The 13,958-nt window shown below is 41.5% G+C and overlaps 2 protein-coding genes across 3 annotated transcripts; one reads left to right on the forward strand and one right to left on the reverse strand.

The window, feature by feature from the left end:
* The first annotated feature begins 16 nt into the window (after nucleotides 1-16).
* Nucleotides 17-2,854, forward strand: MRPS18C (mitochondrial ribosomal protein S18C). The gene is made up of 6 exons (XM_061480210.1): nucleotides 17-131; nucleotides 242-303; nucleotides 1,728-1,811; nucleotides 2,214-2,271; nucleotides 2,597-2,656; nucleotides 2,738-2,854. Exons 1-6 carry the CDS (start codon nucleotides 83-85, stop codon nucleotides 2,812-2,814), a joined length of 390 nt encoding a protein of 129 aa, XP_061336194.1. The 5' UTR covers nucleotides 17-82; the 3' UTR covers nucleotides 2,815-2,854.
* A 568-nt stretch (nucleotides 2,855-3,422) lies between these two features.
* On the reverse strand, nucleotides 3,423-9,345 carry ABRAXAS1 (abraxas 1, BRCA1 A complex subunit). 2 transcript variants are annotated; one of them, XM_061480235.1, is made up of 9 exons: nucleotides 9,197-9,345; nucleotides 8,435-8,525; nucleotides 7,582-7,618; nucleotides 6,685-6,751; nucleotides 5,816-6,009; nucleotides 5,064-5,183; nucleotides 4,670-4,754; nucleotides 4,113-4,221; nucleotides 3,423-3,960 (listed from the first exon to the last, which is right to left on the reverse strand). In XM_061480235.1, the coding sequence occupies exons 1-9, from the start codon at nucleotides 9,281-9,283 to the stop codon at nucleotides 3,539-3,541; spliced, it is 1,212 nt and encodes a 403-aa protein (XP_061336219.1). In that variant the 5' UTR covers nucleotides 9,284-9,345; the 3' UTR covers nucleotides 3,423-3,538. The 2 variants fall into 2 exon arrangements, with proteins under 2 accessions (XP_061336219.1, XP_061336228.1); XM_061480244.1 differs by lacking the exons at nucleotides 5,816-6,009; nucleotides 6,685-6,751.
* Between the last annotated feature and the right edge of the window lie 4,613 nt (nucleotides 9,346-13,958).

The raw sequence follows: 13,958 nt of genomic DNA on the forward strand, positions 1-13,958 counted from the left end.
CAGCTAATCGCATCTGTGAGGGCGGTCGGGCAGGCGAATGACCTATAGTCGGAGATGACGCTTGTGGGCTGCAGGGGACAACATGGCGGCGCGGGTTTTGGCGGCTCGGCCCTGGCGGACACTGAGGCCTGGTGTGTTCCTTTAGAACGCTCCTTTAGAGCGAGGTGGCTGTGGGGAGGAAAGTTGCGAGCTGGTCTCTCCTGCTGTGCTGCCGCTAACTGTGACTCTTTATCCCTTACAGCGGCGTTGTGGGTGCGGCCGCACCGCCTCCAGCATGAGCAGCTGCCCGAGCAGTCCGACCAGGTGAGGTAGCCCCCCCGAACTCCGCGTCCTCTGCCTGCGCCCAGGCTGCTGCCGCCCTCGCCAAGAGGGGCTCAGGTCGGGCAGCGGAGGTGTCCGAAAGTGCCTTGGTTTTCGCGTAACTTGGGCTCCCGAAAAGCCCCCCTGAACTCAAGTAACTAGGGCTTCTAAAAGAAAACCGACTCTGAATTCAGTTACTTGGGGTGTTACAGAGCAGGGACCCAGTGCTGAGGGAAGACACCAGGTATTCCAGGTGAAGGTGCCGTTGAGCTATAGCCCAGGATCTTAACTGTGGTCATGTAAATCAGCTGTCCGAGTAACACAAATGTGGAGCAAAATTTGTGGAGCAAAAAGTTTGGCAGAACTGATTTCTTGCATGTAGCTGAGAAATAAGGGCATGTAGTGATAAGAGAAGGGGGAATGGCCTTAAGCTGACAGAAGAGATTTAAATTACATACTAGGAAAAAAATTCTTTATTATGAGTGTGGTGAGGCACTGGCAAATGTTGCCCAGAGAAGCTGTGGCTGCCTCATCCCTGGCAGTGTTCAAGGCCAGATTGGATGGGGCTTGAGCAACCTGGGCTAGTGGAAGGTATCTCTGCCCATGGTAGGGGTTTAGAACTGGATGGTCTTTAAGGTCCCTTCCAACACAAACCATTCCATGAACAGACTAAAGCGAATTCATTGCATGTAGTTATGTCATAAAAAAGTGTTGTCCTGTACAAGCAAAAACTTTTAAGATACTGTTTCTCTGCCCAATTCTACCTATGCCTGTATTTTTTTTTCTTTCTCATATCTTGTTCTGAAGCTTGATGAGCTATTCAGGGCTTAGTAAATATTTGAGAATCTCTCTGTTAAAGTGTGTGGACAGGAGCTCCCTCAGGCCATTTGCTTTGAATTTATATTCAGAAAAGTCTCTTCAGACTTACCAGGCAGAATTACCTTACTACCAGCTTCCCTGGATATTGTTTTCTAAAGTAAAGGGTGTAAGCACTATCTATTAATTAGACTAGAATATTTAGTTAAGGTTGGAAAGGACTTTCAGATCATCTAGTTCCAACCCCCTGCCATGGGCAGGGTCACCTCACACTAAACCGTGTCACCAAGGCTCTGTCCAACCTGGCTTTGAACACCGCCAGGGATGGAACATTCACAATTGCCCAAGGCAACCCATTCCAGTGCCTCACCACCTTAATTAATTGGCTTGTTACATTATTACTAATATATAAAAGGCTGTGTAGGTGTGTAAAGCCTTTTAGATTGCTAGATGACTGTGTTAAGAGAAATAGAGATAAGTTATTGAAAAACTTCATTGATGCACTAAATACCTCTTGCTTTCAAGGCATGTTTTGCCCAAAGAATAAAAATATAAAATATTTCTTAGTTTCTTGTGAAGCTTACAGGTGTTAATAGATCTCTTAATTTCAGCCCATACAAATGGAGAATCCCTATAAAGAGCCTCCAAAAAGATGTGTCTTATGTGGGATAAATGTGGACTACAAGAATGTGCAGGTGAGTTAAAAAATTCCTGTTCTTAAATGATGGAAACTGGTTTACTAATTTTAAGTGTGTATAGGAAGTCTACCATGATAAAAAAATAAGAATTTATTCATACGTGTAGGGGTTTAAAATTTAAGAGCAAGAATGTGTGCAGATAATGGTCAAATAATGTAGTTGTGCTAAACTGTTCAATCTACTAGACTTGTGTGCTGGTGTTAAAAATTTACTTTATCAACTAGTTCTTGGTTCTAATACCACTTAAATGCTGTGGCATAGAAAATACTGTAGCTCTAAATTATACTTTTTCTTGTCTCTAGTTTAAGAGCATTAAAGAAAGAAAACCAGAATGCAAGTAATAAACTAAAGCTGTCTTAAAGTTCTTAAACTGATTTTGGATTTCTTCATTTTAAGTAGCTTCTTTCCCAGTTTGTTTCTCCGCATACTGGCCGCATTTATGGCAGGCATATAACAGGTATGTGAAATATTAAATCACTAAATACTCATGTTAATGGGTTTGTGAGTCAGAGTAACTGTATACTGGTTATCTTTCCAGAAGTAACTACTACCAACTCCATACATTCTGTAAGAGTACTCCTCTGACTTAGTGGCCTGCTTCAAGGAATGAAAATAGTCCTTAATTATATGCATTTCGTATTTAATAGTATAAGCTCACATGCATTTGTCTAGGAAGACCTAGGCAAAGCTAGAGGGAATTGCCAGTAATATCCCTTTCACCCTTTAAACTAATGGTTTGGTAGTTGTTGATTTAAGAAGCTGACAATGATTCATCTCTTTAGGCTTGTGCAACAAGAAGCAGAAAGAAATTACGAAAGCCATTAAAAGAGCTCAAGTAATTGGTAAGTATGACTATGCTTTTGAATTTTCTCAGTCAGGCTTACTTTTCTATTAAGAAAAACCTCCATCTTATCTTTTTACAGGATTTATGCCAGTTATGTTTAAGAACCCAGCATTTCTCACAGACCCCAAGATATGTAATATTAAGTATCCAGAGTAATACACTGTAAAGAAATAAACAATAAAACTACTTTTTATGATCATATGCTTGTTTACTGGAAATGCAGTTGGCTAGTACCAATGCATTGCTGACTGAAGGGTGGATGTCAGTTTTTTTTATGTTTTTTTGTTGTTTTTTTTCTTTTTTTTTTTTGCTTGTTTTTATGAAGTGCCACATCTCTAAAATACATTGTCAGAAGTACAGAAGATGAAAGCAACAACAGAAATTGGCAGCTGCATGGACCGCTTCTTCCACTTAAAGTCTTGCCAAAGTTGAGGTGGCTGTTCTTTCCCTTGTAGGATTGGAAAGGGGAGGAATAAACAAGTACTAGATACCTAAAGAGAGATTAAAGTAGTTAAATTGTGACAGTTTATGCAAACAGAATTCTGGTAAGCATGTTACCACTTCTCCAGCAGCAGCTTCAAGTTGTATTACTCTGAGGCAGTATGTGATATGGTTATATGACTAATAACATACTGCTACTATAGTCTTTAAACCCTGAGAGAATACAGATCTAGCCCTGTAAGGCAAAATGAGGGAATGTCATCTGGACTTGTCTCTGTGCCAAACAGGATTCATCCATTGGAGTTAAAAAAAAACAACTGTTTTGCAAAAATGCACTATGATACTTTCATCCCTGCAGTACTATAAATCGATATGTCACTTGAGTACGCTGGCAGTAGCTCTTGGTGGAAGGTCTGGATCTGGACAAATCTTTAATGGATCAGAAAGTAGGAGATTGTGGGTATTCATTTGTGTCTGTCTTCTCAAATGAATCCTCATCTGTTCCAGTACTACTCAGTGTAAGCTTCCTTTCCTGGTCAGTGTCCTCTTGGTCTTGAAGTAATTTTTGGTGAAGCTGCAGTGATCTGGATTTCTTGAATGACTTTGATCCTGTTGTGGTCCACCTGACTTTACGCTTGGTTAAGTGTCTTGTTTCAGCTTCAGTGACGTCTTTTTCCTCTACCATGAGAGTTAGTTTGTCCTTGACATTAATGTTATGGTCAATGTTACAGCAGTTCTTTGGTATATGTTGGCCTTTCAAGGAAACAATACATGCCTGAAGTCCAGAATTGGGGAAAAAAGTTTGCAGTGCCTGACAAAGGAGAACATTCTCCTGTGGCTCTCCTGCGCAGTCTGTGACTTCTGGAAAAAAACGAAAAAGTACTAGAGTTGCAGTCCCTCTTGTACATTACTACCACTACTGTTTTGGCTGCCTCAAGATTGGAATTGGCTTCTGCCAATTGAATCCATTTTGGAAGTCTTACTGAGACTGGTGTTACATTTATTTAACTTACCTGAACAAGTCTGTTGCTTTTTCCTCTTGATTTCTTCTTTTAATTGGCTCACCTCTGCTAAGAGTTTCTCTACAGATCGTTCACTGACTTCTACTGTAGAGCATATTTTCTGCAAGGAAAAGAGCATTCAGTGGGATTAACAGTATCCACAGGTGAATTTAACCTTGTTGCAATACCCTTAACGGTACTTGCAAGTTGGACACAAAGTAGCGAAAAGTTTAAGTAATGAGGCAGATTCTAGAGGTAACTTAAACCTTGTATGAGGTGCAAGATACCTTATTTGTTCCGTCTAAGCAAAGGAGATGTAACAAACTACAGGTGATTAGTCCTTCAAAATAATCCTACTGTGAGAACTTAGTGGGCTTGAGGATTTGTCAGTGTACTTTTTCATCAAGTGCAAACTGAACTCTTCAGCTTTGAGAACTTGATAGCAAATGCACTTCTCTGATCTTTCAAAGACAGCTTTAGTTCTTTAGTGAAAGATGGCGTACCCTTTGCTTGACTTATTTTTGTAGTACTGCTGAAAGTAATGGTATTGGCAGATGTGCCTGACTTACCTTCAGTTCCTCCTGCAAGGTGGCATACATCTCATTTATCTTGTGAACCTCTTGTAAGGACCCATCTTCATGAAAGAATTCTGACCTGTAGACCAAGATGATAATTGTGTAATTGCAACTTTATGACCTCAGTGCTTGCTTAGTAGGAGATACGATATATAAAGAAGCTTTCTGAGCTTCAACAATAGGTGCCGATGTTGAGACAGACAGCTCTCATGACAAAGTATGGGACTGAACCAAGTACCTTAGAAAGGAAAATAGTTGCAGGAAACAGGTCAAAAAAGTGAGCAGGGTATGGCTGTAGCATTTGCAAAAGCACTTAAAAAAAATACTTCCATAGAAAGATGACTGAACTGAAATCTACAGCTATCAATGAATAAGGTATATATGGTACCTGTGTTGTCTCACTGCTCTCACAAACCCTGACGATACACAGGAGCCAGATACTGTTCTGTAACCTTGCTGTTCTGCCATACCCAAGTTGGTAACCACCAAAGGAACTTTCTGGAAAAGACTTAAAAAGCGGAAGTACAAAAATATGATTTATTAAACATCCAGAGGCCTCTCTGATAAAGTTTCTTGACCATTAAGCATCCCAGATAGTTTTACAGTGTAGTCAGTTCTTGCTAAATGCATTAGATAACACATAAATGACTGCTAAAGGCAAACTGCAAGAGCAATAAGATCTGATCAATGCCTCTAGTTTTTTTCCCATTTCTGTATGAGTCACAGAAACATGATAGTTGTTTGTTACACCCAGCCTAGGGGCAGCAGGTTTCTGAAGAAAACTGCAAGTTACCACCAGTTTAAATATTTCAGTGATATGTGAAGATGAACACCATGGATAGTTGAAGTCCAATACATTAAATTGATCAAGAACATAAATCGATCATTTATGTGCATAAAGTGTCTGCCTATTGACACTAGCACTACAAATAGTTATAAAGCAAAATCTCTGAACAGAGCTCCAGTGTAAGATTTCAGCTGGGCTCTAGCAATATAAGGAATAAAGTTATTTAATGTATAAGTTTCAGGGGTAAAATAAAGTGTTACCAGTAACTCAGCTGCAATGAAGAAAACAAACTGTGTTAAGTTATAGCACATCTGTGCTACTGCTTCATTAGAACCAGAGAACAAACAAGTTACCCTTCTTGTGGCCGATGTAAGGCATGTTCCAGTCTGTAAGTAGAACAACTTTCTGTCATAACACTAGAAGTTAATAACAGGAATACAAGGCCCTGGTTTGATAGGTGTGACTGTAAATTCTTATGAAGAAGTCTTTCCCGGAATGTCATGGCCTGGTCTGTGTTACGTCTGAATTTGTACCATCCTATTACATTCTGCAGGAAGAAGAAAATTTATTGCTGTTGATTAATGCTGCTTCTGTGTGTCAGGAAGCAAGTTAGATCATTCAGTACAAAATCACAGATCTGAACTATTCCATGCCTTGTACATATTCAAACATCTTGTTACCTTGAAAACCTTAAAACATCTAAGCTGAACTCTAGGATGACAACTTCCCTCTTTCCTTCAAAACCATGTGTTGAACTGGCCTGTTTTCTGAGCTTGTGCTCAAGCTGAAACTCTGCAAATTTTGTTCTGTTATTTTGCTGTGTGCCTCTTTCCAGCTTGTACTTTCACCTTGAGAAACTTTATTCTGTGGAGAAAACTAACTCTATTTTGATCAAGTGGTGCTTTAACCACTTGAATGAGCTGACTTCAACTGAGCTTAATCTAGAAGTCAGTAGAACACCTTTGGGATATTTGAACTGTTTACTTGAAAACAAATAAGAACAAAGTTGTGACATATGCAGGCAAACCATAGTCAAAAATAACCTCATCTGTTTGTTTTAGGGTTAAAAATGATGCAGCTACCTTGACCAGCAGTGTGAGTGACTAGATACAAAATTTTTTAAAAGGGGGGGAGGGGGAAAGCTTGATTCCACAGGTGTCCAGAATCGCCCTCAAAATCTGAGTGAGCTCCATGGTATGGTTTAAGCTTGAAAATAAAATACCTTCTTACAGCCTGATAATATTTTCTTCAGTGCAAGTTCGTCCAGTTCTCCTGCAGAATTATAAAAGCTAGAAGAAAATTAGAACAATTAGAGGAAAAAAGAATGCAACTGTAGAAATAATTATTCCCTAGCAGTCTGGCAGTCCTCTCAATAGCTTTTTTTACCCTGTTAGGCATAAAGATATGCTGACACAGCTTCTCTTATAAGACAGTACAGTTAATTTCATTACTCAAATAGCTATGTAGGTGGTCTTGTACAGCCCAGATGCTGTCCTAGCATCAGTGCTACTGGGACACGTTAAAGGTAGCATCTGTGTTCTCTCAAACCAAAATATGCCTTCAATTTGATATGAAATGTCTAATAACATCTGGGTTTATTAATTTTCAGAAAGATTTGAGGATGAGACTGTTGTGATTTTGCTCTCACAGGGGTGTAAACTTGCCCTGCTGTATCTAAGTAACTAGTCCTTGAAACTGCTCCTGCCACGGCTCTAACAAGCATTGTGTTTTCTGACCCACTTAAAAGCCTCCAGCTGATGCTTTTTCTTTTTTTTTTTTTTTTTTTTTTATGGTGACACAGTGGGATGTATGGTTTTTGAAAAGCAATGCATTTTATTTATTTTTTTTTTAGTATGTTGACATTATTGTGTAGTTTAGATGGTATCATAACTCACCAGAAGGTAGAGAATGGCATATCTCTTTCTGTATGCAGAGACAAACACCAAAAAGGGGCATGATACACCAGAATAGGAATAACAAGGCATTTCGAGAGGTTGATATGGCTACTGTAGTTACAGCCAGGTGATTTTCTCAGTAATGTAATGTAAGTTTAAATCTTGAAGAGTTCAAGTTAGAGTTAATTTAAAAATTTTCATATTTGCTCATTTAAGTGTCTCACCTGAACAACTGGTAGCATGGAATATGCTTCTGTATGTCTGGAAAGAGAAGGTAATATTACTTTGGGTTCATCAGTTCAAGATGTGTATTCTTCTGTATACTATGGTCAGAATTACACTGGTAGAAGACAAAGAATTCTATATAATTTCTTAAAATAAAATACTTTGGCATCTGATTAAATAAGGTTAAGAAAGGAAATATTTTAAAATATTCTAATTTTTCAAATGTAAAAGGAACCGTTTATGAACTATTTTTAATACATTTTAAGTGAAAAATCAAACTGGGCAGTTTATTTTTCCCTTTGTTCTGGCCAGTACAGGAATAGTATGTAATACAAAATATTTCACTTCAGTTCACTTCACTGCAGCAAGGCATGGATGCTCTTAGTGAGATGAGGCTGGGGAACAGAAACCTGTAGTGTAAATGGTGAGAACTGGAAGACTGACTACCAGAAGGAAAAACACTAAGTGATCTAATGGCATGATAAATCTTTTCCTTTACCTAAATTCACCACTTCCATTTTCACCTTTAACCTGATAAGATACTTGGCAAAGGAGCTGTTAAAGAAACTAAGAGCTAGTATTTTTGTTCAGTTATATTTTCTACAGTAAAATTGGCTTGGTGCTTTTTTTGTGGGTGGGTTATTTTTTTTATTGTGTAATTAAAATGTTACAAAATAATCCCTTTGGTGTTTGTTTTTTTGGGTTTGTTTTTTTTTTTTTTTTTCATCGACCTGGATCCCCGGTTCTAGCAGTTTTGATCACTTTCTAAGATGTTGACTGCCCTAATTGAAAACTAAGCAGTCGTATATTGTGTAAAACCAAGCATGGTATTAAAAATGCAGACAGACTGACCGATTGTATACACAACTTCGACATCATCCATTTGTGAGTCAGTAATGCTGTTCTTGGCTTCACCTTTCACATCTCCAAGGAGAAAACCTTCCTTTATAGGGGAAGAGAGAAAGAAGTTCACATTAACAGCACCACTGAACGGGACTTTGTCTAATGTTAACAGCGTATGTGCTGTCTTTCCTTCAGGAAAGTAAAAAAAACTGTCAAGATCAACTGTTTTTCTTAGATTCTCTCGCGTTTTTCTGTATCTGCTCATGTTTAAGGAAGAAAAAGGCTGGAATGTGCACTCAGCTGTTTCCCATTCCTCTTGTTTTCACTCGCAAGTGAACAGTTTGGGACTGTACAGGCGATGCCCAGCTCCGAGGCTTAGGCCAGGCAGCCTCACCAGCATTCCGGTCAGCCCTTGGCAGGCACGGCGCTGCTGCCACCACAGCAGCGTTCGGCGGCCTGCACCGCCTCGTTTGGAAACAGCCACGCTTTCCCGCCATGCAGCACGGAATGCAACCTCCACGGCAGCCGGGTGCACCGGGGAAGGAGAACGCTGCAACACCGCGTCCCAGCACAGCAAGCCGTGAGGACCTCCCAGCACCAGGGTCCAAGCAGGCAGCAGTGCGCCCGCCCAACGGGGACGGGAGAACCCGACGGTGGGCCCGGCCATGGCGGCGGCGGCGCCCCTCCTTCTGCTCCCCCCGCCCGCGATGTCCGCTTCGCCCCGCCCTGTCCCCTCCCGCCTCTCGTGACAGAGGTGGCCGTGGCACTCACCGTGTCCGAGTCGGTGCTGAGGTGTTGGAAGGCGAGGGCGCCGAAGACGAAGCCCGACAACAAGGCCGACGTGCTCTCGCCCTCCATGCCCCCGACAATGGCGGGCCGAGCCGCCGCGGCGGGAGCCCCCAGCGGCCGCCGCCGGCAGGGCAGGGCCGGAACGGGCACATCCCGTTGGTGAGAGCGCCGGAGGTGTGCGGGGCCCGGGCAGCGGCCTGGCCCGGGCCTATCCAGAGGGGCGCGGGCTGTACTCAGCCCTCGTCTCCACCGTGCCCGCTTCAGCGCTCCTTAATTGTCCCGTTCTCTTTCCGCCACCTGCCCGGCGAGGATCAGTGCAAACCTGCCGTTTCAGTTTGCCTTGAGTGGCGTAATTCTTAAGCCTACATTTCTGTTTTGTTTTTACCGTGTAAACAATGCTCAGATTTAGGAAGGCAGTTCAGTCGCCCTGCAGTGTCATGTGTGGCTTCTGGGGGTAAGGACTGCAGATGCAGCAGCAAGGGGTTGTTCCTGGGGGCAAGGTGAGGTGACCTGGCCTCAGTGGTGCCTGGCTGGTCACATGCCTGCAAGCCTCAGGATGTATGTCTCTGTCCTCAAGTCAGGATCTGAGCTTATTGGAAACACCTCACTGGTCTGTACTAAGAGGTTTAGTGAAGCATCAAACCAGCATTGAAACAGAACTGCCTGATCCACATTGCCTGTCTGGGAGTGTGGGTGGAGAAAGCTGGGTTCATGTCTTTGGAGTGGGAAGATTGTGTCATGCCAGCCTGCAATATGAAAAGGCAGGGCACTGGCTACTGGCACTCCTATCTGTAACAAGGTTGTACGTTTTGAAACAGGACAATGAAGCTGTATGTCTGTAGGTGCATTGTATTGTTTAGGGTCGTGGTGAGAGTCTTCTGAGTTAGTAACCTAATAAATTGCGATAAGGAAGTAATAAAGGGAGAGATAAAAGTGGCGGTGTGCTTTGAAACGTGATCAGAGATCTAGTCTAAACTCCCTTTCACTTCAGAAGAGCAATGTTTGATTTCATCCCTCACCAGGACTATAGCTAAGTATATTCTTAGCCTGACTCTTGAAATAGGATGTGTGCTCTTTTGGTCTTTCAAGAGGTATTCCCATGACTTTGGGATCTCATGGCTGTATTTTTAGGTTGCATATAAAATTGACCTTTTTAGTGCAGTAAGAAATCCAGGAGGTTCCTGGATTATTTCCTGGGTATCTTCCTTCTCCAGGTGATAGGGAAGCTAATGAGAAAAGGTGCCATGCTGGATCTTGTCCTCACCAACAAGGAGGAGCTGGTGGAGAATGTGGCCCTGCAGTGACCATGAGATGGTGGAGTTCAAGGTCCTTAGGGTGGAGAGGAGCATGCACAGCCAGCTTGCTACCCTGGACTTAGGAGAGCTGGCTTTGGCCTCTTCAGGGATCTGCTTGGTAGAGTACTGAGGCATAAAGCCTTGGAAGAAGAAGGGCTCAAGAAATCTGGTGACCCTGCACATGGCAGGGAGATTGGAACTAGGTGATCTTTAGGGTTGCTTCCAACCCAAACAATTCTGTGATCTCTGAATAAGGGGGTAATGAGTCTCCAGATGATACAGAATGGTGACAAGATTAATGGAAAAGAGCTGGTATGCATTTCTTGCGGTGCAGGCCATGTGATGCTAAACAAATGGGTAATAAGTACAACACAACCGAAGTGGTACATTGCAACAAATGACTCTGCTATGAGCCATGTTGCTGTGGTGGAGGCAACAAGAACATGGATAAGGCCAGTTTCCACAGCTGTTGGTGGACAAAATGGTGAATGCTGGCATCTTTCAGAATTGCCTCAAGTGACCCTGTGCTGTGGTTGCACTCACTTCTAAGCCAGAGCTGTGAGAAAATTTTACACATTTAATCAATTCAATAAATGTTGGGCAGGTGCTGACAGATTATTCTGTGGCATACACAAACCATATACAAGATTTATAGTGACAATGTATGAGATACATACTGGCCGTCATGTAATGCCTACACATCTGGTGTGTATCTATACACTCTGAGGCAAACATGCAGTGAGAACATGTAGTGGACTTCCCATTTTTGTGACACAAAGATGCAAGCTTGCAACGCTACAGAATATGATAAAAAAGTTTCTGTAATTGTTGCATTTATCTTGGGTGGAAACAATAACACTTGTTGTCATGTGTTGCAGTCATCCTGATAAGTGATACAATACTTAAACATACTTCTTCAGTATTTTCCTAGTTCAACTGTTGCTATCCAAAGATAAACCATAAATAGCACAATCTTTTTGCAGTCAGTTATAAACACAGATCTGTGTAGATGGGTGATCATTGTAGATCAGTGGTATAGATGGGATCTGTGCGGGCCTGAAGAGCAGCAGACATAGATCAGTTAGAGTATGAATGCAGAGAAGGGGGTATTTGCACTTTAGTGTGTGCAGACAGTGTGCTTTCCATAAATGCATATTGCACCTGACATTGCTTATCATGCAATAGGTGAGCTTCAAGGTTATTCTGACCTTTTGGAGGGTTTTTCACAAGTGAAGCATGAGCCTCAGTCTTGATATAAATGGAAACAAAACTACCAGAGATGTCACCCTTGATTAGCAATCAGGAGGAGTTTGCTGAATGTAAGGTTGAAACATTGAGAAGATATAAGCAAAAACTAAAAGGGCCTTTTTATTTGGTTGGTTAGTTAGTTTTAAACAGCAGGTAAAAATTTAATTGAAAAGGAGGTATTCTGAGTTGTTTTCATGTGTGAGTACACACATCACAATTACCAGAGTGTAGAATGCTCTGGTCTGTTTGAAAGACTTTCCTATCCTACAAAACATAATGTTGGTACCTCTGAATGTTAAGAGATGCTGGGAAATCAGCCCAGGTTTGCTTCCATGACTTTGTGTCATTGACTTAAAGGGCTTTTCTAAGTAGATCAGTCTGTTTTGCAGGCTTTGTAACATGGCAAAACTTGAATGGAAATACCAGGGAGCCCTCCAGCTGACGGCAAAAGAACAATTTTAGCAGTATTAACACCTTCGTGTACCTACTGACAACGCTAGGGTGTACTTCTAGATATAAGCAGCTTTTAATCATGTTACAGCTCAAAATGAGTAAACAATATACTGTGTATATTTGTGTAAAAAAAGTCAACTGATAGGAGATTGGCTATGATTGATAGTTGTGGAGCCTGTTTTCATTTGCCTCAGGTAGAAATACCTCTGTTAACCCGTAGAAGATGTATTACTTGAATGTCAGAAGCACCACCTGTGTTATTGATGTGTCAGTGCTCTTTTGGAACTGTATCTGCTAGGAACATACGGTGTTCTGGTAGTTTGATAAGAAAGGCATTACAAGAAAGCAGGCCGGTAGCAGCTGCAGACTCTCCTCTCTGTGACATCCCTCCGCGCAGCTTTTGGAGTCACTGGAGTAGCCACTCTTGTTTATACCTGATTTAATCCTTCCATATGAGGCACTACAGATAGCCAGAGGTCAGTGCTATGTTTGTTTCTCCTTGCAGTGAAAAAAGAAATGAGTCATAATTCCAGTTCCCTCAGACACTTGCAAAACATTGCCCAATAAGAAATTAATAGAATGACCTCAAGGATAGAGAGCCAAGAGTAGGCAGCTGACACCCACTCCATCTCATTTCTCTAGGAGACCAGGGATATCTTCATTGTTTCAAGTGAATTTCCTATGATGACAGATGTCAATTTGAGATTTGTTAAATTGAAGGGAGCTTTTCTCTTAAATTAGTCCTGTGTCACCAGCATCCCTTTTTTTCTTAAGTTGTATTTCATTCTTTCAAATGAAGACAGTTTTGCACATTGTCTAGTGACTTTTCCTGACATATAAGGTACTTCATCATAAAGAATTGTGTGTAGTTATTTGGTAGAAATTCATCAGCTGTTACTTACTGGATCTTAAAAATGATCAAAATTACATTCTGTTGTCTGTTTATTTGAATTATTTGCAACACCTTCACACGTCTGGATCAAGTAGCTCTTTCAGCTTCAAAACAGACATGATTACAGCAGGCTGGCTATGGGTAAGAGGGGTAAATGCGAGAAGGGTAGAGGAATGACATGGAGAAGCTCTGTTTAGTTGGTGGATGGCAGAGCTAAATCTTAAAGAAGTTACTGTGCTGAGGAATTTTGTGTAGCGCCATCACAAACTATTTATTCAGTCAACGTTCATGGTGTTGGATGCATGTCTGTCCATACTGGAATCTGACAAACATGTACATTTCAGTGGTTCTTTTGAAATAATAATAATAAAATAAATAAATAAATTAGTGATTGTGGTGGGAGCATAAAAAGCTATGCCAACTTTCTGACTGGAAAAGAGGAAGCAGTGTTATGAACTGCCTGAAGAAATAAAGAATTTCCTTTCTTCTTCACATTGAGAGCAAGTGCATCACCTTCATACAGGGCAGAGATACATTTCAAGTCCAGATTTACTTCTAATAGCAATCCTGAGTGCTTTGGAGTTAAGATGTAGACTTGCTTTGACCATTTGGCTCAGTTGTTTCCATGCTCATGATCCCAAGAGCAGAAAGATATTTTATAAGCTTTGCCATCTACTTTTGGCATAAAATTAACCAAGACTGAACTCCTGGAGTGCTGCTGGAGTGGCAGGGAATGTGACTTTGTATGGGTTAGACATGCAGTGCAAACGGTAATGTGTCACAGGATGGAAAACCATTCTCCCTCATACAGGAGAGGAACCTCTCCTTCCTCTCTCCCAGGGTACAGAAGGCTGTT

This window comes from Pezoporus flaviventris, unplaced genomic scaffold (assembly GCF_033815535.1).
Source record: "Pezoporus flaviventris isolate CSIRO_AGI_PZ_B2104156 unplaced genomic scaffold, CSIRO_AGI_Pfla_v1 ptg000002l, whole genome shotgun sequence".
In the NCBI taxonomy this organism is placed as follows: Eukaryota; Metazoa; Chordata; class Aves; order Psittaciformes; family Psittacidae; genus Pezoporus; species Pezoporus flaviventris.